General features: G+C 66.3%; 2 protein-coding genes across 7 annotated transcripts in view; one reads left to right on the top strand and one right to left on the bottom strand.

Annotated features, from left to right (window-relative positions):
• The window catches only part of RIMBP2 (RIMS binding protein 2), a 30,767-nt gene extending 14,966 nt beyond the window's left edge, over nucleotides 1–15,801 (top strand). For 2 of the 6 annotated variants that reach the window (XM_081113793.1, XM_081113792.1), the window contains exons 9-20: nucleotides 286–437; nucleotides 1,438–1,875; nucleotides 2,089–2,229; nucleotides 3,444–3,599; nucleotides 8,145–8,259; nucleotides 9,138–9,322; nucleotides 10,201–10,369; nucleotides 10,956–11,059; nucleotides 12,129–12,200; nucleotides 12,680–12,814; nucleotides 13,258–13,304; nucleotides 14,761–15,801. In XM_081113793.1, the coding sequence (XP_080969919.1) occupies nucleotides 286–437; nucleotides 1,438–1,875; nucleotides 2,089–2,229; nucleotides 3,444–3,599; nucleotides 8,145–8,259; nucleotides 9,138–9,322; nucleotides 10,201–10,369; nucleotides 10,956–11,059; nucleotides 12,129–12,200; nucleotides 12,680–12,814; nucleotides 13,258–13,284 (1,694 nt within the window). In that variant the 3' untranslated portion in view covers nucleotides 13,285–13,304; nucleotides 14,761–15,801. Of the gene's footprint in view, nucleotides 1–285; nucleotides 438–1,437; nucleotides 1,876–2,088; nucleotides 2,230–3,443; nucleotides 3,600–5,802; nucleotides 6,478–8,144; nucleotides 8,260–9,137; nucleotides 9,323–10,200; nucleotides 10,370–10,955; nucleotides 11,060–12,128; nucleotides 12,201–12,679; nucleotides 12,815–13,257; nucleotides 13,305–14,445 lie in introns of all 6 variants that reach the window. The other 4 variants (XM_081113794.1, XM_081113790.1, XM_081113795.1 and 1 more) reach the window with 3 other exon arrangements.
• Nucleotides 15,802–17,597: 1,796 nt separating this feature from the next.
• The window catches only part of PIWIL1 (piwi like RNA-mediated gene silencing 1), a gene marked incomplete at both ends in the record, with an annotated part of 13,361 nt that continues 5,218 nt past the window's right edge, over nucleotides 17,598–25,740 (bottom strand). Inside the window, 17 exons of the mRNA XM_081113789.1 lie at nucleotides 17,598–17,714; nucleotides 17,785–17,932; nucleotides 19,086–19,211; nucleotides 19,873–20,026; nucleotides 20,164–20,234; nucleotides 20,748–20,851; nucleotides 20,919–21,119; nucleotides 21,506–21,578; nucleotides 22,022–22,209; nucleotides 22,785–22,899; nucleotides 23,320–23,437; nucleotides 23,553–23,679; nucleotides 23,763–23,874; nucleotides 24,145–24,342; nucleotides 24,791–24,871; nucleotides 25,249–25,370; nucleotides 25,529–25,740. The exon at nucleotides 25,529–25,740 is cut by the window's right edge and continues 3 nt beyond it. Of these exons, the coding sequence (XP_080969915.1) occupies nucleotides 17,598–17,714; nucleotides 17,785–17,932; nucleotides 19,086–19,211; nucleotides 19,873–20,026; nucleotides 20,164–20,234; nucleotides 20,748–20,851; nucleotides 20,919–21,119; nucleotides 21,506–21,578; nucleotides 22,022–22,209; nucleotides 22,785–22,899; nucleotides 23,320–23,437; nucleotides 23,553–23,679; nucleotides 23,763–23,874; nucleotides 24,145–24,342; nucleotides 24,791–24,871; nucleotides 25,249–25,370; nucleotides 25,529–25,740 (2,267 nt within the window). The remainder of the gene's footprint in view (nucleotides 17,715–17,784; nucleotides 17,933–19,085; nucleotides 19,212–19,872; nucleotides 20,027–20,163; nucleotides 20,235–20,747; nucleotides 20,852–20,918; nucleotides 21,120–21,505; nucleotides 21,579–22,021; nucleotides 22,210–22,784; nucleotides 22,900–23,319; nucleotides 23,438–23,552; nucleotides 23,680–23,762; nucleotides 23,875–24,144; nucleotides 24,343–24,790; nucleotides 24,872–25,248; nucleotides 25,371–25,528) is intronic.

The following is a 25,740-nucleotide window of genomic DNA, read 5'->3' as shown; positions in this document are numbered from 1 at the left end:
TGCCCTGACCGGGAATCGAACCATGACCTCCTGGTTCGCAGGTCGACGCTCACCCCCTGAGCCACACCGGCCGGGCTCATGGGTGTTTATTTTTATTAAAGTGGAGTTTCAGGCACAACACAGGGCTCCCTGGGGCCCACCTGGGACCCGTCACCGCCCGGAGCTGTGGCGACACGCCGACCGCGTTCTGTGATTCCTTACGTGATAGCGGGGCGGGTCCCTGGAGCGAGCGGCCTCCTTCCCGGGGGAGCCCCGCCCGCCACGTGCCTCTGCGTCTGTCCCCAGGTCCCCCAGCTGCCCCCCAAGACGTCACCGTCCAGGCGGGAGCCACCCCAGCCATTGCCCAGGTCTCCTGGAAGCCGCCCGCCCTGAGCGCCACTGGGCTGTCCAACGGGGCCACCGTCACGGGCTACGGCGTGTATGCAAAGGGGCAGAGGGTGAGTCATGGGGGGGCACCCCAGGACTGTGGGTACCTGCTCCGGGGAGGGTGACGGCCGAGCGTCCTTCCTCCCTCCTCTGCCACCAGCATTTATTACACACCCGCCACCCCATGGCCACCCCAGGGCTGCAGAGCATGAGGCCCCCCCACTTCTGCCCCACCTCTTCCCAGAATCCCCTGCCCGCCTCCCACTGCTCACCCTCCTGGTTCTCCTGCCCCCGGGATTAAAAGTCCACCTGTTTTGCCCGGCCGGCGTGGCTCCGTGGTTGAGCGTCGACCTATGAACCAGGAGGTCACTGGTTTGATTCCCGGTCGGGGCACAGGCCCTGGTTACGGCCTCCATCCCCAGTAGGGGGCGTGCAGGAGGCAGCTGATCCATGATTCTCTCTCATCATGGATGTTTCTCTCTCTCTCTCTCTCTCTCTCCCTTCCTCTCGGAAATCAATAAAAATATATTTTTTAAAAGTTCACCTGCCTTGAGTTCCCCAACATCAGGGCCCCCGGATAGATGACAGGCCTAGGAATCCCCTACGAACACATGGCCAGGCCCTGACTCCACAGGGCAGGTGGGGAAGCCGATGGCCTCAGCCCCCTCCCCCTCCCCATCCTGGCCCACGGGTCATGCAGCTGCCTCCTCCCTCCGCCCCGGTCCCTGTGAGGGGCAGGGCTGACCACTCAGTGGACCGCAGTGTCTGGCTGCCTCCAGCTCCCATGTGCGCGCGGTCCCTGCAGCCGGTGGCCCTGTCTCTGCTCCCGGCCACGCTGGCCCCGCCCTCCTCCTGCCAGCTTTGGCCACAATGAACTTTACGTCCTGGCCCTCTGTGCCCTCAGTGTGTCTCTGAGTTGGTTCTGGACACGGAAGCCTTCCGTCCAGCGGGGGGCGGGGGGGGGGCGCTGGTGTCCGCAGACTCCCACGGCCCCCCCGCCGAGACCGCCGATGCCGGGGTGCAGGGGGCGGGTGGGGGCTGGGCGGCCCGTCAGTGGCTCTCTCTGTGCAGGTGGCCGAGGTCGCCGCCCCCACGGCGGATGGCGTGGCCGTGGAGCTGGCGCGGCTGCGCGGCCTGGACGCCAGGGGCCTGACGGTGCGGACCCTCGCGGCCCAGGGCGAGTCCATGGACTCCGCCGTCGCCGCCGTGCCCCCCGACCTCCTGGTGCCTCCCGCCCCCCCGAGAGCGCCCACCCCGCAGCCGTCAGCAAGTGCCGGAGCCCCCGAAACCAAAGACGACCGCTCGGGGCCCCACGTCCGAGCGGACGAGGCCTGGGAGCAGGGCCGGGCGCCCGCCCTCGGGCACACGCTGGAGCTGCCCGGCCTGCCCGGCCGGCGCTCGCCCTCGCCCAGCCGGATCCTCCCGCAGCCGCAGGGCGCCCCCGTGTCCAGCTCCGTGGCCAAGGCCATGGCCCGGGAGGCCGCGCAGAGGGTGGCCGAGAGCAGCAGGGTAAGGCGGCGCCCGCCTCGGGCCCCTCTGAAGTCAATAAAAATGTATGAAAAGATCAAAGAAACCCGCCCAGGAGCCAGGGCGGCCTCTGGCCCGGGCCCTCGCGGGGCGGCTCTGAGGGGCTGTGGGTGGCGAAGGGAAGGGTGGGACCCGGAGCCCCCTCCCCCCTGGGGCCCGCCCGGCGCCTCGCTCACCCGCCCTCTCCTCCTTAAGTTAGAGAAAAGGAGCGTGTTCCTGGACAGGAGCGGGCAGTACGCCAACTCAGACGAGGAGGACGGCTACGAGTCCCCCGACCTCAGGAGGAGGGGCACCTCCGTGGACGACTTCCTGAAGGGCTCCGAGCTGGGCAAGCCGGTGAGTGCCAGGCGGGCAGTACGGGCGGGCAGCTGGGCAGTGACCACAGGAGCCTCTGGAGGTGAGGACCCGCCCCCCCACTCCCCGGAAAGATGGGGAGGTGCCAGCCCACGAGACAGCAACCTTGGTGGGTGTGGGGAGTCCGGACTGAACTGTGCTGTGCCTTTGGGACCTCATTTGGGGACAGTTCCCCCCTCCCACCCCCCGGCTCAGCTGGGGCAAAACCCGCCTTTGGTTGGTTCACTCTCGGTAACGGGGCAGACGTTTGCCGGGCATCTGCTATTGCTCAGCGTCTCAGGAGGCTCAGAAATAGCCTCCAGTCACGGAGCCTTGCACGCGGGGGCCTTGCACGCTGGGGCCTTGCACGCAGGGGCCTGTAAGCTTTCTTTGGCCGCAGTGAAGGTTTTAGTTTTTTCTTTCAACCGCTGTGCCAACCCCAACCTTCCTGCCCCGGAGCCACTCGGCCGACCAGGGTGCGGGTGGCCGGGGCAGCGCCCACAGCAGGTCCCCAGGGCCGGTTGGTCTCTGGTTCTGCCGGGCGTCGTCTGATGGGAGTGTCCTCAGATGGGTCCCGATCCCTCCCAGACCGGCTGTGTGTGTGTGTGTGTGTTTATTTAAAATGTGTTTTCATTGATGTCAGAGAGGAAAGAAAGGGAGTGAGAGAGAGAAACATCCATGATGAGAGAGAATCACGGACCGGCTGCCTCCCGCACGCCCCCCGCTGGGGATCGAGCCCACAACCCGGGCCTGTGCCCCGCCCGGGAATCGAACCCTGACCTCCTGGTTCCTAGGTCGACGCTCAGCCGCTGAGCCAGGCCGGCCGGGCTCTGTGTGTTCCAGACCACAGGCTGCTATTTAAACCTGAAACGCCTGGAAGAGGCCATAGACACCCCCTCCCCCCACCCCCCACCCTCCATTTCCCGTGCCCGAGCCGCCCGCCGCCTGGGCTGCCCCCGGTGGCTCACGCCTTTGCCCGGCCGCCACGTCGGAGCTGCTGGCGGCGCCGGGAGAGCCGTTTCCCGGCCCCAGCGTCGTGCTGCCCGAGCCCACGGTCTGGGTGCCCGAGCCCGTCCGGGCCAGCCTCTGGCCGCCCAGCTCCCGGGCTCATGGCCGCCGAGGCCGCCACGCCCCACGCCCGACACCGTCCGTTAGCGGAGTTGGCGAGGAGGAGCTCGGGGCCCAGAGAGGTTGCTCACCGACCCCTTCCTGCCCAGCCGCACTGCTGCCACGGTGACGAGTACCACACGGAGAGCAGCCGGGGCTCGGACCTGTCCGACATCATGGAGGAGGACGAGGAGGAGCTGTGCTCGGAGATGCAGCTGGAGGGGGGCCGGCGGCGGCCCAGCGGCACCTCCCACGGCGCCCTCAAGGTCAGTGCGGCCGGCCCCCGCCTGCCCCAGCCTGGCCCTGCTGCCCCCGGGAGCCCACCTTGGGGACTGGCTTCTTCCTCGCCATGGACTTTGCACCCGGGACCCCGCCCTGCCTCTGGGTCTGAACTCTCGGCCAACACGGCGGGTGGGGGTTTGGGAGCCGCCCTTTGGCAGCCTCCAGGGGCACCCAGCTCGGCAGCAGGGATTGGGGGGCAGCGGGGGAACAATGGAGGCCCCCCTCCACCCCGGCCCTGAGCGCTCACCCCCAGAGAACCAGCAGCCCGAGGACAGGGACCCTGAGTCAGGACGGGGGGGTCGGGAGCACCGGGCCGGCTGGGGGATTGTGGGAAGGTCCTGGCACCCACTGGGCCCGGCGGGGGGGGGGGCGGGGGCGGGAGGGTGCGGAGGGCCAGGAGGGATGGCTGTCCTCGAGGACGGGGGGCCACACACACGACCCCCCTCAGACCCCCCACCAGGGACCCTGTGCTCGGTGTGGCTGTCAGCGGGTTTGAGGGGAGGTCACCCTCATGGAGAGGAAGCCCAGGAGACGGGCCACGTGTGTCCCTGTCCTTGTTGGGGGCGTGGCCACCCTGCTGCCAGCTGCTCTGCTTCGAGCTCGTATTCACGCCCCTGGGCAGCCTGGGTTCGTGGGTGGGTCCCCTCTGCGTGCCAGGCCCTGGGCCAGGCCACGGGGGCAAGGCCACGGGGACAAGGCCACAGGGGACCCCTGCTCCTAGCCCTTCCCACCCCCGGGGGAGGCGGACAGAAGGCGGGACAGCGGGCAGGACCCTGTGGGTTTTCCGGACGGAAAGGCTTTGGGGAGGAGACCCGGTGGCGGATAAGGGGCCCGCGTGGCCTTCCTCCGGCAACTCGGGGGCCTGCGCTCAGAATGGTGCGCAGAAGGCGGCACCACCGGCGGCCAGCTCAGGGCCGCCTGCACAGAGACTGACGGATGCTCCACAAAGGCCGCCCCCCCTCCCGCCCCCGTGCCAGGTCCCTGTGCAGACGCGCACGTGGCCGCTCCCGCCCCTGGCCTGGCCCCTCGCACCTGCCCCGCCGGCTCCCAAAGGCCCCGTCCTGCAGGAGTCGGGAGCCTGTGATGGAGGAAGGTCCGGGGGGGCGGGGTCCAGCCTCATCTCCCCAGGACGTCCCATGCTCACAGCTGGACCAGGGGAAGCGGCCTCGGGTTCCTACGTCCACGGTGCTTCTCCTTGTCGGGGAGGAAGCTCCTGGGAGGGAACCCCATCTGCTGAGGAAAGAAGGGCCACCTTCTCGCCCAGGGAGGAGGCCCAGGGGGCAGCAAGGTCGTTACAAAACCCTATGGCTGCAAGCACAGCCCCCAGCCCCTTGGGAACAGCTGAGTGGAAATCACAGCTGGCAGGAATCAGGCCAATGACGTGGCAGGAAGTGGGCCAATGACGTGGCAGGAAGTGGGCCAATAACGTGGCAGGAAGCGGGGCCAATAACGTGGCAGGAAGCGGGCCAAGGACGTGGCAGGAAGTGGGCCGGCCGACAGCTGCAGGTCCCTGTAGTTTGTCCGCAGCGTCCTCACATTTTCAGGGTCAGGAGGTCTCAGTCTGACCTGGAAACCCCAAGCCAGGGTTGGGGCCGGTGCAGGGGCTGCGGAGCCGCAGGGGAGCCTGCTTTCGGCTGGAAGGGTCCAGGCCCTGGGGAGCATCTGGAGACCCCCAGGCCTTTGCACACGCTGAGGGGCGGGAGCAAGGCCACGGCGCCGACTGACCAGGTCCCGGCTTCACACGGACTTGTAGCCGGACAGGAAAGAAGGAGGTCAGCTCAGTGCCGGGGAGAGAACGAGAGCGGCAGGGGCTGCTGTGACCGGCTCAGTCCCACGGCGGCCAGTGGCCGCTGCCCTGAGGCTGTGGGCGCAGCCAGCGGGCCGCGGGGCTCAGGTCTCCCAGCGCTCTGGGCACGCGGCTCCCAGCACCCAGCTGCTTGGCTGTGGCAGTGCCCTGGCTCTGTGCGCCCCCCACCTACCCCGCTGGTTTAGTGCATGGCCTGCCCCCTGCTGCTCCCGCCTGGCTCCATCCTCCGCCCACTGCACCCTCATTTCAGAGCCCGGCCGAGCATGCCCCCCCAGCATGCTCCCCTCCCTCGTGGCCCCGTGACTAATGCTGTCTGTTTTCTTTCCCTCCCTCGCCCACCTCACGTCCGCTCCCACCGTGGGTCCCGCATGCCCCCTTAGGAGTGCTCTAGGCATAGGACCTCGGATGGGGCGTTCCCGGAGCCGCCCGAGGGCCCCCCGCAGGCCCCCCACAGTGCGAGGCTGTTCAGTATCCCCGAAGTAGCGGAGGAGGACGCGGAGCCCTGTGAGTTCCTGCACAGACAGGGCGTAGGGTGCCCGTCCAGGGCCTGGGAGCCCAGGCGCGCCAGGACCTGCCGGGTGCACCAGGCCCCCCAGGGCTCCCGGGTCTCCGCGAAACCCAGGGGCCCCCACGCCGAGGACTTCCTTCCCGAAGACAGGGGCGGCCGGGGCGGCCGCTGGGCCACCAGGAGCCCAGACAGCGGCCTGGACTGTGGGAGCGAAGAAGAGGACCCGCGACTGAGCGTCAGGAGCGTGGCCGCCACGGGCAGCCCGGGCCCCGGGCCCTGTCCCTGTAGGACCCTCCGGCCCCTGCTGGCCCGGCGGCGGACGCTGACCCGGCAGAGCAGCATCGAGGAGGACTTTGGGGAGCAGGACCCCAGCCCCGTCGTCAGGAGCGACGACCCCCGCCCGAGCCCGGAGCGGCCGGCCCCCAGGAAGCCTGGCTGGGACCAGCCCGCGGGGCCCAACGTCTGGAAGAAAAGCATAAAAACGCCCCCGAGTAGGGCGACCGCCCAGCACCCGCAGGCGGCTCCCCGCGTGGCAGACGGCCCCGTGGTGTGTGTCGCGAGCCCGCCCCCCGCTTGCCAGACCGATCCGTCCGCACCCTCCATCCTCCCTCTTTCTGTTGGTGCCTCCGGACGCGGCTGATGCCCTAACGTCCACGCGGCTTCAGTTCCTGCTCATCGCTTCCCAGTCGTCGGCCGGCTGACGGGTTCTTTGTGTTGCTTTCGGATAAGATCCTCCCCGCCCCCCCCAATCAGCGACGATTCTGGCTGCTTTGGTTAAAGGACAACTGAATCTAAATTTTAATTAAGGGTTAGCTGAACGCTCGCCCCCCACGCGTTTGACAACGTGCTTGTCCCAAATGAGCACGGGGACCGGTTGTGGCCACCGATGGGATCGAAGGGTTTCTTCTTGGGGTGGTTTGTGGATTTTTGTTGGGTTGTTTTATGCCTTCCTCCGTCATCGGAAAAGGGAGAAGAACAGAGAGACCCACTGGTGCATATGGTTCCAAAGGTGTTTAATTCCCTGCACCCGGTTTTCAGAACGAATTTTCCATCATCAGCTCTAGACACGCCCCCCCCCCCCCCCACACACACACCCCGCCTTGTCCTCCAGGCGTGTGAGTGGTTGTCGGGAGCTTCACTCCTCCCCGAGTTGGTCCCTTTTCCCAGCATTTGCCCCTGTCACGCCCCGACTTGCCAGTGAACATGCAGGTAGAGCGCAGCTGGGCTCCGGGCCGGTGCAGTGTGCGATCTGTCCACCAGGGGGTTCTGCCCCACGCCCCACACTTCACCGACCCACCTGTGTCCGGCCCAGGCCAACCCGTCTCATCCCTGCTCCTTCGCTGGGCCACCGGAACCTCCCCACTCGGGTCACCTCCCCGGGGACTGGAGGCTCTGCCCGGACCCTCCGACGCAGAGCTAACCCGGGGTGTGTGTGTCCGGGGCGCATATCCAGGCAGGGCAGCCCCGGGGTGACCCCGTCTTCAGAGCAGGGCCAGGGCGGTGCCGTGAGGTTTGCCTAGCCACACGGACAGCTTCCTCCCGGCGGGACACGTGGCTGGGCGGCGGCGGAGTCCCCCGTTTGCGATCCCCGTTGCGGCCCTAACGGTCAGGGCTGTACCTGGTCGAAGGGGCCGCAGGGCGATGAGTCCAGTGAGTCAGTCGTATTGAAGCCGTTCTCACCTTGGGGCAAAACATCTGCCTTGGTGCCCGGCCGGCCTGGCTCAGGGCATGAGCGTCGACCCAGGAACCAGGAGGTCAGGGTTCGATTCCCGGTCAGGGCACAGGCCTGGGTCGCGGGCTCCATCCCCAGTGGGGGGCGTGCAGGAGGCAGCCGGTCCATGACTCGCTCTCTCCATTGATATTTCCCTCTCTCCCTCTCCCTTCCTCTCTGACATCAATGAAGACAGATTAACACACACACACATATGTATCTGGCTTCTGCAGCAGGAGCAGGACCCGCAAACAAAGATGTCCCCTCCCCCCGGAATTCTTTCCCTCCCCCTCCCCGGCCCCCAGTGTCGAAGAGCAACTCCGCTGTGGTAGTCGGGGTGCCCGGGGTGAGCGGCCAGGCCCCGGGCCCTTCAGCTAACCTTTCAGTTAAAAGCTACGTTTAGTTGCCTTTACAGCTTCTGCTTCCACGCGGGGTTGGTTGGCTGACTCCATTCTCGTGTCTCCGGGCCGGCGGGACTCAGGACTCTGCTGTTTTGTCTTCAGATTTTAGGGAACCCGGCGTCTGCGGGACGGGCGGACAGGGCCGAGCACGGGGGCCGGAGGGTTCCCCACGGAGGCGGCGGCCCGCACCGGCCCCGGCCAGCGGCCCCGGCCATCGGTGAGTGGGCTCTTTGTCCTTCCAACCACAGGGCACCTGGCGGCTTAGCCCTCAGCCTAAACATCTAAAAACCTGATTGGGCGGTTCGGCTCCCGGTCGGCGCACAGGCCCAGGTTGGGGGCTCGATCCCCAGTGGGGGACGTGCAGGAGGCAGCCCGTCCATGATTCTCTCATCATGGATGCTTCCCTCCCCTCCCTTCCTCTCTCTGAAGTCAATAAAAATATATTTAAAAACAATAACAACAATTAAAAATGACCGGGAATAGCAATTTTCATCCAGACACAAAGAAGGCTCAGTGGTGGCAAAGAGAAGGCAGAATCGGCACAAGACAGACAAGACCCCTTCGTAAGGATTCTCACGTGGGAAGACCCTGTTTCATTTTCCGAAGACAACAGTGAGCTGTGCTCAGCGGCCAGCGGGACGAGGGGACGCGCTGTTTAGATCACGTGGGAAGTGAGAGAAAATAGCGCCTGTCACGCACCGTGAACAAACCCCAAAACAAAACAAACCCCCCAAAATCCGTGTAAGAGCCGGATGAGGCCGCTGTTCAGGGTTTGCTCCCTCCCAGACGGAAGGTCCCTGAACGTCCGGCTGACCTGGTGCCCTGAAAAGATCGCTAATTAATGAATAAATAAATTAATAATGATATATTTTTATTGATCCCAGAGAGGAAGGGAGAGAGAGAAACATCAATGATGAGAGATCGGCTGCCTCCCACGCGCCCCCCGCCGGGGATCGAGCCCACCCCCGGGCTGTGCCCTGACCGGAGTCCAACCCTGACCCCCGGGGTCACAGGTCGCCGCTCGGAAACGATTTTAGAGACGGAGGAGCGGGGCGGGTCCGGGGTGACAGCTCTGTCCGTGCCGCCCGCCCCCAGATGACTACGGCGACCGGGGCCGGCTGTCCCCCGACTTCTACGGGGAGTCCGAGACCGACCCTGGTGCCGAGGAGCCCCCGGCGCGCATCTTCGTGGCCCTTTTCGACTACGACCCGCTGAGCATGTCCCCGAACCCCGACGCCGCCGAGGAGGAGCTGCCCTTCAAGGAGGGACAGATCATCAAGGTGCCGGGCCGCGTCCCCACCGCCACCCCCGCCCTCGTCACCCCATCATCGCCCCGACATCACCCCCATCATCACCCACCGTCACCCCCGCCATCACCATCCCCCCCCGTCACCCCCATCACCCACCGTCACCCCCGCCATCACCACCCCCCATCACCCCCATCATCACCCCCCCGTCACCCCCATCATCACCCACCGTCACCCCCGCCATCACCATCCCCCCGTCACCCCCATCATCACCCCCCCGTCACCCCCATCATCACCCCCCCCCCCCGGCACCCCCATCACCCACCGTCACCCCCGCCATCGCCCGGGCCATCAGGGAGCAGGGCCGGAGGGGGCGGAGCAAGCCCGTCCGCAGGGGGTGAGGGCGGGAAAGTGGGGGGACAGGTCCTGCCGACAGCGAGGCCCGGGAAGGACGCTGGTGCCACCGGCGGGTCCCGTGGTCCCGTCACGCCCCGTCCCACAGCCGGACTCCGCCCACGCAGGCCCCGCGAGTCCAGCTGGTCCTCGGCCGCGCTCCCCGCCAAAGGGCGGCGTTGAACACGATATAACCCGTTGTTTTACTGTATTTGACCGACGCCTTCTGAGCCAGCCACTCACCTCACTGTAGGCGGGTGACGTAACTCTGAGCCAGCCAATCACCTAACTGTAGGCGGTGATGTAACTCTGAGCCAGCCAATCACCTCACTGTAGGCGGTGATGTAACTCTGAGCCAGCCAATCACCTCACTGTAGGCGGTGACGTAACTCTGAGCCAGCCACTCACCTCACTGTAGGCGGTGACGTAACTCGGAGCCAGCCACTCACCTCACTGTAGGCGGTGACGTAACTCGGAGCCAGCCACTCACAAGGCCTCGCTTCTTCCCGCGGCCGCAGGTCTACGGCGATAAGGACGCGGACGGCTTCTACCGCGGGGAGACGTGCGCCCGGTCCGGCCTCATCCCCTGCAACATGGTGTCCGAGATCCAGGCCGAGGACGAGGAGATGATGGAGCAGCTCCTGCGACAGGGCTTCCTGCCGCTCAGCACGCCCGTGGAGAGGACGGGTGAGCCGCCCGCCCGCCCGCCCGCCCGCCCGGGACCCCGTCCTTCCGCAGCGTCACGTCCGCCTCCCGGAGCCAGCTGCGCGGAGCGCTGTCATTCCCTCTGCAGTGCGTGTGTGCACGTGAGCGTGTGCGCGTGCGTGTGCCTATGTGAGTGTGCCTGCGCTTTAAATATATTTCTATGGATGTCAGAGAGGAAGGGAGAGAGAGACACAGAAACATCAATGATGAGAGTCACAGACCGGCTGCCTCCCGCTCGCCCCCCACTGGGCATCGAGCCCCAACCCGGGCCTGGGCCCTGACCGGGAATCGAACCCTGACCTCCTGGTTCTTAGGTCGAAGCTCAGGCCCTGAGCCTCGCTGCCTGGGCTGCATGTGTTTGGTTTTGAGGAAACAGCCCCAGGTTTTACAAAGGTGCTCGCTTGTTCTAAATTAAAGCAAAACCTAGGAAGCCGGCGGCTGGCCCAAGGCCGCTGCGTCCGGGGCTGTGAGCCTGGGCCTGGTGGGGCGGCGTCCGGCCCGTTACCGTGGTGACCAGGACGGCCCACTCTTAGGCAGTGTCTGATGGCTTCCTTCTCCCGGTCAGCAGAGAGGAGCAGGCGAGGCGGCCGGCAGCAGGCGGTGTCCACGCGCAGGATGGTGGCCCTGTACGACTACGACCCCAGAGAGAGCTCGCCCAACATCGATGTCGAGGTGCCCGCTGCCCTCCCCGCCCTTCCCACCGGGCGTCCCTCCAGGGGCGGCCCCCAGAGCAGTGAATGGCCGACAGCAGGCCGGGCGGGCCCCTCCCTGTAGCTCAGGGCGCAGCAGCCACCCGGTGGGGGTGCCCAGTAGTGTCACCTGAGGAGAGGGCGGAGGACGGGCGAGGTGGGTAGGCCCCAAGTCCACGGCGGGAAGCGCTGGGAGCTCTGTGCCCAGGGCCTGCATGGCCGTTACTTCTGACGAGAGGCCAGAGTGAGGGCCCCGTGCACAGAGCCCTGAGCAGGTTTGACTTACGATGCCTGGCGGCCTCGCCCCATTTTCACGTTTGTTTGTTTGTTTAAATATATTTTTATTGATTTCAGAGACGAAGGGAGAGGGAGAGAGAGAGAGAAGCATCAATGACGAGAGAATCATTGATCGGCTGCCTCCTGCACATCTCCTACTGGGGCTCGAGCCTGCAGCCTGAGCCTGTGCCCTGACCGGGAATTGAACTGTGACCTCCTGGCTCCTAGGTCGGCGCTCACCACTGAGCCATGCCGGCCGGGCATTTAGAAAGAAAAGTGCATTTTCTGGCACCTCCATCCCCCAGGCTGGTTGGCCTGTTCCCAGCCTGGAGCCTCCGCCCACCCCAGTACCCCCTCCCCCCGCCCACCCTGTAGCCGAGGAAATAGACGTGTCATTAATAATTGAGCACAGTCTCTCAGACGCAGCGGGAGAGCAGTTAGGTAAAGGCCCAGGCGCTGCGGGCTGCGGGGAGCAGTGCCCCGACGCCCAGGTGCTAACGTTAAGGATCTGGCGGGTGTGAGGCCGTGGGCGGGCGCTGAATTCTGGCCGGACCCTGGGAGCCCAGTGCTTCCCTGGGGGGGGCCTGCGTTGCCGTGGACGCTCTTTCTCAGAGGCCGAGCGCAGAGGCCCTTGCCGGCTCTCTGTCCTTCCTCCTCCTTGGCCTGAAGGAGTGGGTTAGTACCCAGATCACAGGAAAACCAGACAATGAAAGAAATCGCGCAGAGGTTCTTTGAGAAAACGACTTTGCCGCCGCTCACCGCGCCCTCCCCCGCAGGCCGAGCTCACCTTCTGCACCGGGGACATCATCTCCGTCCTCGGGGACATCGACGAGGACGGCTTCTACTACGTGAGTGAAGCCGCGAGGCGCACGGTTGGTGGTCGCGTCGGCCTGTGCTGTCCGCTGGCTCCCTAGGGAGGGAACCCGGGGTGCACGGGCTGGGCCCCGGCGGGTTCCCACAGCGGCCGCCCCCGACCAGGAGGAGGCCCTCCCTGCCCTAAGGCTGCTCCTTTATTTATTTAATTTAATGTATATATATATGTGTGTGTGTGTGTGTGTGTGTGTGTGTGTGTATATATAGTTTAGAGAGAGGAAGTGAGAGAGGGAGAGATGGGAACATCGATGATGAGAGAGAATCATGGATCGGCTGCCTCCTGCACGCCCCCCACTGGGGATCAAGCCCACAACCCGGGCCTGTGCCCCCGACCGGGGATGAACCCTGACCACCCAACCACTGAGCCTCGCCGGCCGGTCCAGGGGCGGCGGCTCCTTCGGTGGGGGGAGGGGGAGTGAGAGAGGGAGTAAGGGGTCTCCCTCGCCTGTCCCAGGGGGAGCTCAATGGGCAGAAAGGCCTGGTGCCGTCCAACTTCCTGGAAGAAGTGCCTGATGACGTGGAGGTCTACCTCTCGGACGCCCCGTCCCACCGCCCACAGGACACGCCCGCGCGCTCCAAGGCCAAACGGGTAAGCAGCCCTCGGCGTGTCCGGCGCCCCTGCCCCGCCACCCGCGCTCTCCCGTGTGGTCTCTGCCTCGAGGGCCGGAAGCACACGCCCTGAGCGTGTCCTCGCCCTCCCCGCCCACGGGGGCGTCCCGAGCCTGCTGACCTCTGACCCTGACGTATATTTCACCAAAAGGGACATTTTCCATCCCAACCGGCTGCCTCTGCTCACAAGGGGACCCCCGGGTGACAGATGCACACCCGGCCGTGGCGAGGGCAAGGGCGCGGGGCTGGCCCGGCCTGAGGCTCAGGGTCGCGGTCCTCCCCAGAGAGCGGACGCCCCGCGGCCCCTGGAGGGACGGAGGACATTCACGTGTCGCCTCATTTTGTTTTGCGTCATCGCTGCGGGTTCTCGTTCTGTTTTTATATCATATATTCTTATTCCTTCGCTCATCTGCTTGGGAACAGAAGAAGAGTGTTCATTTCACACCTTAATCAGGCACAGTAGCCTTCACGTAAGTGAGCAGCTGAAGATACCTAGACGCCCCGAGCTGCCCAGCGGGCTCCGCGGTGGACGCCGGGGTCACGGGGCCGGGAAAGAAACATGTCCCCTAACGACCACTGGCCTCGGCTGTAAAGCAGCTGAAGGCGTGGCGGGCTGAGCCGGGCGACCATCCCCCGCGGTTCCCGCGGAGGCCAGCAGGGGGCATGTTTCCCCCGAGCCCGTTTCTCCCCCGCGGCTGCGTGTTGCATTGTCAGCCACTCTCGGAAAAGCACAACCTCGCCAACATGTTTACGGCAGGTTCCTTATATAAATTTAAAAAAATATATATTTTTATTGACTTCAGAGAGGAAGGGAAAAGGGAGAGAAACATCAATGATGAGAATCATGGCTCGGCTGCCTCCTGCACACCCCCTACTGGGGATCGAGCCCACAACCCAGGCCTGTGCCCTGCCTGGGAATCGAACCCGGGACTCCAGTCCCCAGGCTGGTGCTCTATCCACTGAGCCACACTGGCCAGGGCCCGGCAGATTTCCTTGTAAACGTGCGGCTGGAGCTCAGGCAGTCGGGCAGTGGGCAGGCCGGCCCGGGGTCGCGTCCCACTGCCCGCACGGCGTCTCCTCCAGTCCCCGCCTCCATCTGGTGCGGGCCGGGTTTGTCCTCGAAGTGCCGACGCAGGGGGAGGCGCCGGTGGCCTGCCAATGCAATACCCGCTCCCGAGACACGCGGCTCCGAGATGGACGGCCCAGAGGGGCTGCGGTATCTTCAGCGACCGTGGGTGCTTGCCGAGGTTTCCATTAGAGTTAGACCTTGATTCTAAATCCAAGCAAGCTGAAGCCCCGTGGCTGGCCGTGGCTGCTGAATCCTGCACGCTCCCAGGAGGTCAGAGGTCAGAGGTCAGGATTGGGGGATGGTCCAGGTCCCGTCAGGCGGGGCCACAGTGCCCGTGAGCTCAGCACTTGACCGTGTGCTCACGACGGACAAGATCCCACCGAGACCCCAGAGCCGTGCAGGCCGCGCAGCGCCCACGGAGGCCTTGCCCACGGAGGCCTGGCAGCTTTCTTTGATTGCAATTAAGGTTCATTTTAGTTTTGTTTTTCTTTCAACCGGTGTGCCATCCCCAACCTTCCTAACCCGGGCGCTCGGCCGACCAGGGGCCGTCGCTTTCAAAGACAAGACTCGCGCTGAGTGCATCCGCTGTGAGATGGGCACTCACCAGGGTTACGTCGACGTAACTTACAACAGCCTCCACCCCTCGATCGGGTCTTAATGTACCAGGAAGTGATCCCCAGCCCCGTCCTGCCCGCGTGAGGGGCACCCCGCCCGTGTCCCCGAGGCGCTGGGCAGGCTGCTCCTGGCGCCCCCACTGAAAGAAGAGAACGCCCACCGCCCCTCCTTCCTTCGCGGGCGGGCGGGCGGGCCGGGCTGGCGCTGACGTGCCCGGTAAACTGTCACACTGTACCTCCCAGGTGCCTCCCGAGGGGGCAGGCCCGGCCAGGAGAGCGCCGTCCCCCACAGCCCGTCTCCACGCGGGGTCTCCTGCGCCGTCTGTGGGTACAGGTGGTCCCGGGAGAGGCCGGGGCGTGTCCTCGAGGAAGAAAAAGGGGCTGCTCTTCAAAGGCAAGAGGCTGCTGCAGAAGCTGGGAGCCGTCAAGTGACCCGGGACCACCTCCGACGCGGTTTCCTTCGCAGCCGGGGCTCCCGTGACTCGCGCTCGCCCGAACCCCCCACACAGCGGGGACCTCTCTGCCCCCCACGGCCCCCCCAGCACCTGGGAGGACAGCCCGGCCTCCTGGGCCTCAGGCTCGGTCGCGGCCCCCGGTCTGACGGGAGGCCCGGCACAGGGCCAGGCCCGGCTGCTCGCCCCGGACGGTCTCTGTGCACTTGTCCCCGCCCCCCCCCACGCTCACCCCCCTTCACTCTGGTCCGAGCCCCGAGCGCTCCATGCTCTGCCTTACTCTGCACAATGGTTTGTACCGTCCAATAAACTCGCTGTGCTCCTGTGTGCGCCTCGTGCTCTCCCCACACGGGCAGGCTTGCGGCCACGCCCAGGCCACACCACACCACACCACACCACACGTGTCCTCACGCACACCTCAGAGCAGGCCCGGCACCCTCAGTGTCACTCGGTGGGTCTGTCCCTCTCGTGCCAGACAGACACAGCGGCACACACGCAGCCACGGCCGCGCACAGGCCACGGCGCGCACAGGCCACGGCCCAGCCCAGGTCAGTCTGCTCCACGTGACCCACAGCCCTCCCTTGGCATTGAGCACAGACTGGCCCGTTGCCGGCGGTGCCTCCGCTGGCTGCTCCTTTGTACCCTCGTCCACTTGTAACTGTTTTTACTCTTTATACACGCGTGCAGACCGCCTTTCTTTTGTAACCTGTGGGAGGTTGTGAGCATGTTCCGTGGTCACGGGCTGCGTGTGCGAGCGGTCGGGAGCGGCGTGTGGGTGTGCGTGTGCGGTCGGTGTCGGGTCTTTTCTAGAATAAACTGTCATTTTCCACGATGCCTGCCTCCCGCCTCCTGTGTGCTTTGGGGCGGGGCTGCAGCAGCCCCGGGGCTGTGTGCACGGGGCGCACTCCCCTCCCTTTCCTGGAATTTGTTTCCCAAAAGAGCTCCGACGTGTCCCGCGCACAGGCCACGCTCAGGGCCCACCCGCTGGGGAACCACTCGGCAAACGCAGGAGACAACATCCGCGTCTCCGACCAGCCAGCAGGCGGAGTGCACACGTGACCCAATAAAAGTGTGTGGGGCCCTGGCCAGTGTTGCTCAGTGGAGAGCACGTCGGCCTGAGGACCAAAGGGTCCCAGGTTCGATTCTGGTCAAGGGCACGTGCCCTGGTTGCGGGCTCGATCCCCAGTAGGGGGTGTGCAGGAAGCCGATCAATGATTCTCTCTCCCCTCTCCCTTTCTCTCCGAAATCTATTTTTTAAAAAAATTAAAATGTGTGATTTACCATCAAAAACAGGCGACTCAGGGATAATTTAATGACGTGTGCACGACCGTGTGCTGGAGACGACAGCGTTGCCCAGGGGCCGTAACAGGACCCGCGTCTTCCTGGTGTGAGACGGGAGCGTGTGCGTGTCCACACGCCTCGCATCACCCCTCACGTGAATCAGCCCTCAGTCAAGTCGACTTAAACCGAAAGCGTGGCCTCCGTGTGGGGCCCCGAGTGGACCCTCCAGCAGTTTGAAAAGCACACCCAGTGCTGTGGCCTCAGTGAGAACAGACGACACGGACCCGCAGACCAGGTGACGGCACTTTAATTTATAACAGACAGAACGATGCTGGCTGCAAAGTGAAACACACAGCGACGCGGACATGGGCTATGGCCTCCCGGCGAAGGACCGCGAATGCTTCTCCGGACAGAAACTGAAAACCTTCCAACTAACTTTTTTTGTAACTTTTAAGAAGTTTTTAAATTTTTTTTTGTTTTGTACGTTTACTGATTTCAGAAAGGAAGAGAGAGGGAGGGAGGGAGGAAAAAAAAAAGCATCAGTGATGAGAGAGAATCATGGGTCGGCTGCCTCCTGCACGCCCTACACTGGGGATCGAGCCCGCAACCTGGGCCTGTGCCCTGACTGGGAATTGAACCGTGACCCTTCAGTCTGCAGGCCGACGCTCTATCCACTGAGCCACACTGTCCAGGGCTCCCCTCTCTTTTTTGAACCCACAGCACACAGCCCCCGTGGGAAAGCAACCTCCCCTGCCTGGGCCTGGCTGGGGCTGCTGCTGGCACTTCCATCAGGAGAGAAGAGGCACCAGCCAGCCTGCCTCACGCCTCCCCTCCGTCCCTTCCCAACATTTCAGATACAAGGTCCACCAAGTCCAGTACGGCTTCCTCCCTCAGGAAAGCACTTCCTGTGGTTTAAGAGTCTGTCTATAACACAAAGTGCCGTGACCACATTTCTCTCAAAACAAACAGAAACCCTCCCAATGCATTTGAGAGGCAAACAACTTACACCTAGAATCTCAGCCCTGCCGGTGGCTCAGTGGCTGAGCCTTGTCCCCTTGTCCTGTGCACCAAAAAGTTGCGGGTTCGATCCCTGGTAGGGGCGTGTGCAGGAGGCAACCAATTGATGTCTCTCTCTCTCCCCCCGCCCCCTTCTCTCTAGAAGAAAAAATCAATAAAAACGTGTCCTTGGGTGAGAACTAAAAAACACTAATTTTTACCTATAAAATATCTCGGTTGGTAGTGATGCTGGAATAAGGACCCTGGACTCCCCGGCCCCTCCCCAGTCCCACCAGGACGAGAGGCTGATGGTGAGGCGGAGCCCTCGCTGGCGCTGGGAGAGCCGCTCGGCTAGAGGTAGTACAGGCGGTTGGACAGCGACAGGTTGGGCTCACGGTGGATGCTCTGGCCCACGAGGAAGGCCAGCTTGTGGGCGTACTGGCAGGGCGCGGGCACGCGGATGACGCCCTGCGGGGAGCACGGCGTCAGGCTGGGGCCGCGCCCGGGGAGCCCCCCCCCCCCCCCCGCAGACACTCACGGGCCAGTTGTAGTAGATGTGGCACAGCTTGTACGTCAGCCGCTGGATGTGGTCGGGCTTCAGGCCGCTGCTGTCGTAGATGACGTTGTAGTGGGTGGGGGACACGCTGCCGCTGCGCACGGCCTGGCTCACGATGAAGAAGTCGTACCTGCAACCACACCCCGGCCTCCTGGAACCGGCGCCCCAGGCACGGCGCTCCCGCGTCCGGCCACCGTGGTGACCCCCCCGGCCCGGCCCCGTGGGACGGAGGCTCCAGTGCTGCTGGGCTCGTGTGGAGGGCGGGGTCCTGGGGGTCCTGGGGGCCCTGGGCCCACCATTCGCTGGGCGAACCAGGGCACTGGGGCCTGGGGGAGGCCCAGCGTTAGCTGTCCCCCGGGTGCTCCCCACAGAACCTGCCCCGCTGCCCCACTGCACTCAGCTGAGACGCGCCTCCCGTGCCCCCCCCCCCCCGTAGGATTTGGGGTGTCTTCACGAGGGAGCGAGCGAGGCGCACTGGGGCGCGAGGCGGCCACACGGGAGCCCGCGGGGCAGCACGAGGAAGACGCCCTCGCGCTTTCCTGCTGCAGGTGGGCCCGCAGCCACCACTGACGCTGGAGGAGCGTGTGCCGCGGGCCGAGCTGACGGTCAGGGCCCTGGAGAGCGAGGCTGTGGGGGTGACTCGCCCGAGACCAGAGCACCCGGCCCAGAGCGGACCCAAGCCTCAGGCCCTGCAGCGCCGCCTCCGCCTCGGCCTGCCGTCCACCGGGGGAGCGGGTGCCCTCGGCTCAGCGCTGGGCTGGGCGCCCCCGAGGGCAGCAGGGCCGCGTGAGGCCTGCTCACGGGACTCCCCACGGCTGGAGCCCTGAGCTCCGCCCAGCCCCGCGCTGAGGGTCAGACGGGAAAGTGCTCCCCAGGCTGCGCCCAGGCCCGCTGCGTCCTGGGAAGGAGCCTTTTTAAAACAAGTTCCCCGGCGTTTCCACAGGAAGACAGAAGCCGCCCTGACTTCATTCCCACGGATGACGCAGGCCCACGCTCGCGGCGTCCGGCTGCACCGTGTGCGTCACGTGTGCCGTGCGTGTCCCGTGCGTGTCCCAAGTGGGGCAGCCCCGGGGCAGGGAGGGCTGTGCTTGCACAGAAGCCACCTTCTCAGCGGCGGCTGCGACCCAGGTGAGCCTGACCCTGGACCCCCTGGAGGCGGGAGCAGGACTCGGGGGTCGGGCTCCGTGCAGACAGGACGGCAAGGAGCTCAGCGCCTCTGGGCGCGGCCAGGGCCGGACGCGGACTCCTCTGCTCAGAGCCCGGGGCCGGCGGGCGGGACTCACCACTCGGGGCGGGTCACCTCCACGTCGATGACGGTGCCCGGGAGCGGGTTCTGCAGGCGGCCCCCCGACTGAGCGAAGAACCGGGCGTTCACACGCTTCTTCACCACGATCACCGTCAGCCTGGGGCTGGGAGGCCGGGCCGTCAGGGCTCCTGCCCCCAAAGCCCCCCCTCCCGCTGTGGGCCCCTCAGGCCTGGAGGGAGGACGGAGGCCAGGGGGCGGGAGACCCAGCAGCTGGGCACTCGCCCTGGGGCAGGTCCCGCCCACGTCAGGCCCCAGCGCCTGTGGCAGGAGAGGCGCTCCCTGTGAAGGGAAGGCTGAGAAGGGGAAGCTGCCTGGGGCCTCCCAGCCCAACTTCAGGGGCTGCTGCTCGGCACCGGGGCTGACGCAGGTGCCACCTGTGGGGGGAAGGTCCCCCACAACAGGCCTCAGCCTCTCGGACGCCAGGCCTGAGCTCCGCCCACACTCCACCCAACAGGACAGGGACAGCAGGAAGTCACTGTCCCCCCCCTCCCCCCACGGCCTCGGGGCTGCCCTCTGCTAGCAGCAGGGACAGCGTGTCTGCCGGCTCAGGGCTCCAGGCTGCACCAGCCCCAGGTGAGACCCACCTCCCCGGCCCAGCTCACAAGGACCCCGCCTCCCTGCGCTTCCCGTGCCCTGGGTGTCGGCTCTCGGTGGGGAGGGGCCGAGGACGACAGGTGCAGACACCTCCATGGCTAGCGGCTCCCTCCCCTGCCCCTCCCGGGAGGCGGGTGGCCTTGGGGACGAGGTCGGGACACAGCGCTCACTTGTAGCCGCGGCCCACGGACTTGAGGCAGTCCAGGAACTGCGGCACCTCGTAGTTGACCAGCGTCTTCAGCTGCCCGTCGCCCACGCCGTCGCGGTACACGATGATGCGGCTGGGCATGTACTCGTTGCACGTGTTCCAGGCCCGCAGCGCGGCTGTGGCAGCCGGACACGCACGTGAGCCCGCGCAGCAGGCGGCACCCACCCCTCTCGGCAGGGGCAGGGCCGCGCTTCAGGGCAGGTTTGTGGCGACGGGACGGGGACGGGGACGGGCAGGGGCCGTGGGCGCTGACCTTGCAGGCAGACCTTGAGCCCGTCCACCAGCTCCTGACCTCGGTCTTGAAACACACAGCGCGAGAACCAGCTGCGGAGGGAGCGCGGAGTCAGCCCGCAGCCCGAGCCTCAGCGCTAGCCTGACCTGACCCTCTAGGACCCGGTGCATCTCAAAGTAACAGGCGCACGGCCCTGAGCAGCCCCACAAACCGGGACCTTTGTCCTGAGAGGCCAACACACGCATCCCGCACGGAGGCCTGTCAGCACCGCGGGGTCCGGGACACCCACTGGGACGGGGACGCCACCCCCTCACTGTGTCCCCGCGACCCCCTTCGTCCCGACAGGAGCCCGGGAACAGGTCGCTGCGTCAGACCCAGTGACGCGAACCCACGGGGGCTTCCAAGCCAAGCCCGTGTCCACCTGCAGCTGCCCCGGGGCCTCGGCATCCCGCACAGCCCAGAGGGTCCCCTTCAACCAGACTCCGCCGTCCACGCAGCCGCGTCGCCCCCCCTGCAGCCCGAGGGCCAGCACGGGGACGGGGACGGAGGCAGGGCTGGGCCGGGCGGGCAGCCGACAGCTGCTTCCGGCTCCCTGGTGGACTCACCGGGTCATGCCCTCGTTGATGCTGGCCACGAAGCCGGCGATGGAGCGCCGCCCGGCCGTGGTGTCATGGTAGCAGTCGATGCCCACGATCATCACCAGCTTCAGCTGCAGGGAAACCGCCGTCAGACGCGGGCCCAGGCAGGGGGGCCAGCCCACCCCGGGGGACACTCACGGGCATGTCCACCCTCCACAGCTCGCCCCCCATCTTGCAGTTCATCTGCAGGGCGATCTTGGTGGCGATGGCCATCACCGTCTGCTGCTTGCCCAGCGTCCGGGCCACCACGCACTGGCTGGGCGTCGGGCAGTCGGTGCACAGGTACTTCTTGATGGCGTCGTACTTGTCCTTGCGGTTACTCGACAGCAGGCAGACCACCTGGGGACGGCCAGGGCCTCAGCCAGGGAGTCGGGAAGCTGGGGGTGGGGCAGCCGTCAGGGCGTTCCCAGCGGGACGAGCGCAGGGGCCTCTGAAGTGCCCGGGGTTCGGCTGTGCCCGGCCCCCACGGCTGTGACCTTTATTTAAAGCTCTGGAGACCCTGGTCATTCCGAGGACCCCCGCCCCCGGGACGCCAGGAAATGGACGTGGCAGCCCCGCCGCGCCTTCCGGGCACCGCCCCCTGCAGGCGGCCACCTTCTCAAGGGCGGACGCTGTGGGGCAGTTTGGGAACCTGATTAGAACCTCTGAGAGTGAACTCAGGCCTAACAGCTCCAGCTGCCCCGTAACCAGCGGTCGCAGGACCCGGCTCTGGGCGGGCGACTCACGATCTGGGTGTCGGAGGTGACCTTCTGCTGCAGCACCCGCAGGTAGGCCTCCGTCCTGTCCTCCACCTCGATCCTGAAGGGGATGCGGACGACCTGAGGAGGACGGACCGACGCGCAGCCCGGGAGCCCCAGGCCCCAGCGCCCGGACGCTGCGCGGGGAGTGCGACCCCCACCCCCACCCACACCCTGCCTCAGCCTCACACGTGTCCGCACGCGGGCTGTGGGCCTGTATCGGCCTTTACATCGACGTGATGTGTTGTTAATCCTCACTCCAGGGTAGCTTCCTTGATTTTTTAAATTTTAATGTATTTATTTTTAGAGAAAGTGGGAGGGAGGGAGAGGGAGAGACATCGACTGGCTGCCTCCCACACGTGCTCCAAATGGCCCTGTGCGCCCACGGCTGACACTCTAACCACTGAGCAACACTAGCTGGGGCCTCCTGCTTCTGATACCTTCCTCTCCAGCCCCTCCCTCTGGTGCCCCTGCCCGCGGGGAGTGGGGGGGGGCGGGGCTCACATGACCGCCTTCTTCATCTGGATGCCCATGGCCGGGGTGACCTTGAACAGGTTCTGGACCAGCGAGTTGGCCGCCTCGTAGTTCCTGCGCGTGTAGATCAGCAGCCAGTTGTCCAGCGGCTTCACGCTGATGAGCGGCGCGCCCCTTGTCTCCTTGGACCAGTCCGCGAACTGCGGGTTGTACTCGAACTGGGAGAGGGTGCAGACACCTGAGTCGCGTGCCCGGCTGCTCCTCCCGGTGGAGGGCGGGGCGGCTGCAAGACAGGCTCCCGCTGCCTCTGGACCCGGCGCCCTGGCGCATTCTCCGCGTCTCCCAGCAAGCTCAGGGCCCAGGGGGACTCCCTCACGACCACGACCGACCGAGCAAAGGCAGGCGCGGCAGTGAGGCCCCTGCCGGGTCGGCTGCCCAGGCTGGGACAGCGGGCGGGGCACCGACGAAGCAGCCGCTGGCGCCAGGGCTGGGGTGGCAGCGCCAGGTCCCCGCCTCCTGCAGGGGTGACACGCTGGCTGCCGTGGGAACCCAGCTGCACTCAGACGCTCGCGGCGGAGGAGGACCTGCGACAGGAGCTCACGGGCCCTGAGCCGCCTCGGTCACGCCTGAGTCCCCCCTGCACACGCTCCACACGGGGCTCCACACGGGGCCGCGGGGGGGCCATCACGTCGGCTGGGCCCCGAGGCGGACGGACACCTGGACTCTGCAGCCACAGGCCTCGGGGGACCACGAAGGCCCTGGGAGCCCCCGCCGCCCGGGACGCGGCGCCTACCGTCTTTCCGCCCTGGTGGATCTTCTCGGCCTGCAGGACCCGCCCCGAGAAGGACAGCAGGTTGGAGTCGAAGCTCAGGCCCCAGTCTCGCAGCTCCCGCTGGACGTTGTCGTCTCTGTCGAGGGGACACAGACACGTCGCCAGGTGAGGAGACAGCGGGCAGACGGGGGCGCACAGACCCCACCCTGTCCGTCCCGTCTGCCTCGGCCGAACCCTGGTGCCGACGCGGAGACACAGAGCCCCCCGTGTCCGCGCCCCCCGTCCCTGTCCCCGTCCGTCCGCGCTCGCTCTGCCACCAGACCCCCGACTTCAAACGCCGAGGCCCAGGCTCCTCCTCAAGGAAACCAGCCGCGGTGTCACGGAGAGCAGCGCTGCCCGCGCCCACGTGCTTACTTCCTGTTCCCGACAGAAGAGCTGCAGGGCCGCGGCTAGTGTCACTATCACCCCCCCAGACACACGACCCCCCGCGGCAGAGGTCCCCCCGCCCCCCTGCTGTCACCCCCCCCCCCCCCCCCCCCCGCCGGCCCGGGCTCACTTGTGGATGTAGTCGATGAGCCGGCCCACCTCCCGCTGCCGCTGCTCGGGCGTCAGCCTCGTGTGCACGGCCAGGTCCTTCATCACGTTGAAGTCATTCCGCATCTTGTCCGTCAGACCTTCGAGGGGGCGGTGACGAGGGGGGCGGGGAGGGACAGGGTCACGCCTGGTGCCGGCCGTGGGCCGGGGGCACAGGGGGTGGGGGTGGGGGGGGGCAGGGCACGGCGCGGGCACCTGTGAGGTAGCACAGCTCGGGGATGAGCATGGCCGGGCCGGGGAGCACGCCGCCCGGGCCCCGCCTCCTCTTGGGCTGGCTGACCAGCACCGGCTGCTTCAGGTCGGTGATCTCCTGGTTGTATTGCTGTCGGGGGAGGGGGGTCAGTGTGCAGGGAGGAGCCGAGCAGCCTGGCGCCCCGGGCGGGCGGGCGGGCGGGGCGTACATACCTTGCGGTAGTACTCCAGGAAGCTGACCTCCGAGCCGTCCGCCTTCTTGAAGGTGCTGTTGGGGTTCTGGTCCCAGTCGATGTCGTCCACGCGGTAGGTCTTGTTGTTGTACCTGCCGGGCAAGTGCGCTTGCTGGGCCGAGATGGTGAGTCGACGCTGCAGCCGCGCGGCCCACGCGTCCCGGAGGGAACAGGAACAGGTGTCCTCGGACCGGGCTGGGCGGGAGGGGCCGGACCCGAAAGCCGGCGCCTGCCCTTCCCGGGGCTGCTCGGAGGGGAGGAGGGGACAGGGGGAAGGGGGGGGAAGGGGGAAGAAGGGGGGAGGGAGGGAGGAGGGGGGAGGGGGAGGGAGGGAGGGGGGGAGGGGGGAGGGCGGGCCTCACTTGGTGAGCACGATGAGGCCAACCAGCTCCTTGGACACCTGCTCCTGGAAGCGGTGCTCCTCCGTCTGCTGGTAGAGGCTGAACATGAAGTCAAGCACCGTCTCGCTGCGCAGCACCTTGTGGCTGACGTCCGTGCACAGCATGATGTTGTTCTCGTACTGCAGGATGGAGGTCGTGAAGCCGGGCCAGATCACCAACCTGCGGGCACACGTCCGTGGGCACCCGCCCGCCCCTCCCCCGCCCCTCCCCTCCCCACCCCCTCCCCCGTGTTTTACAGGCTCCACGTGAGGACCTGTCCCTGAGACGTTCACCATGTTTAGCTGAAAGTCAGTAACTAACTTTATTTAAGTGTCCGTGCCCCGCCCGAGACTGGAAGCGGCCGGTCTCACCAAAAGCGTCTTGGGTTCTCGTTATTGCACCCACCCCTGGGCGCCACCTGAGGCGCTGAGCCCTGAGGCCACGGCCGCAGCTGGCGGGCAGACCCAGCGCGTGTGAGGCGGCGGTGGCACCCCATGGCCGTCAAGGCCCACGGGGTCTGGGAGGTCTCCTGTGATTCGAGGCAAGTCCAAGCCTCCCCCCGCCTCCCCAGGGCCCCGCTGACGCCATCACTCAGCCCGTGAGCCAGCCCAGGAGCCGCCCCACACACCTGTGGTTTGGAATGTCAATCGGGTCGCTTGGGTTGTAATAATTCCGTCCAATCTGCTGCAAATTCATGATCTTCAAGAGCCTGGGAGGTGAAAGGTCAGAGCAGCGGTGTGAGCACAGGGAGGAGCGTGCCCCCACCCCAGGGAGCAGGCACAGCCCGGAAGCTGAGAGTGGGCGTTCGTGACACAAGTTCAAAGCGTGTCTGAGCGTCAGCCCAGAGGGGCCGGTGTGGCGGGCGTCCTGCCTGAGCCCGTGCGGTGGAGTCGGGGCCAGGCAGGAGCTGTGGCCTCACACCCCCTGCGGCCTCCCACCCCCCCCCCCCCCGCGGCCTCGCACCCCCTGCGGCCTCCCACCCCCTGTGGCCTCACACCCCCTGCGGCCTCGCACCCCCTGCGGCCTCCCACCCCCTGCGGCCTCGCACCCCCCTTTTCCTCAGGAGCCGGGCGGCACCGCAGGTACCTTCTGAAGATGATGTTGTAGAACTGCAGGCAGGTGGGCGAGGTGGGCGGGAGCTCGTTGGTCAGCGTGATGGTGATCTTCACGTGCTCCCCGTTCCGGGTCTGGCTGAACACCTCGGTCACCTGAGCCGGGGGCGGGGGGGTGGGGGGGACGAGGGTGTGTGTGAGGGAACCGACTCCTCCAGGCCAACGGCCAGGATCACAGGAAGCGCTCAGGCCTGGCTGCGGCTGGGTGTGCGGCCAGTGCCCGGGCCCACCCTCCCCGCCGACCTCTGACCGACCTTGTGCTGCAGCCTCTTGGGCAGGAACAGGATGGTGCCGTCGAAGGCGTGGCACCGCCCGATCAGGTCCTCGTGCTGGAAGAGCAGGGCCGAGCGCAGGCGGCGGGCCTCCATCAGCGGGCTGTAGTCCACGTGGTACTGGTACAGCGCCCACTGCGGCCGCGACGTCAGCCGGAAGTGGTTGGTGCTCAGCCGCACGATGATGCCCGAGG

Source organism: Myotis nattereri (genome assembly GCF_964212035.1).
Source record: "Myotis nattereri genome assembly, chromosome: 19".
NCBI classification, from domain to species: Eukaryota; Metazoa; Chordata; class Mammalia; order Chiroptera; family Vespertilionidae; genus Myotis; species Myotis nattereri.
The sequence above is the reverse complement of the archived record's forward strand: the minus strand, read 5'-3'. Positions and strand labels throughout refer to the sequence as shown.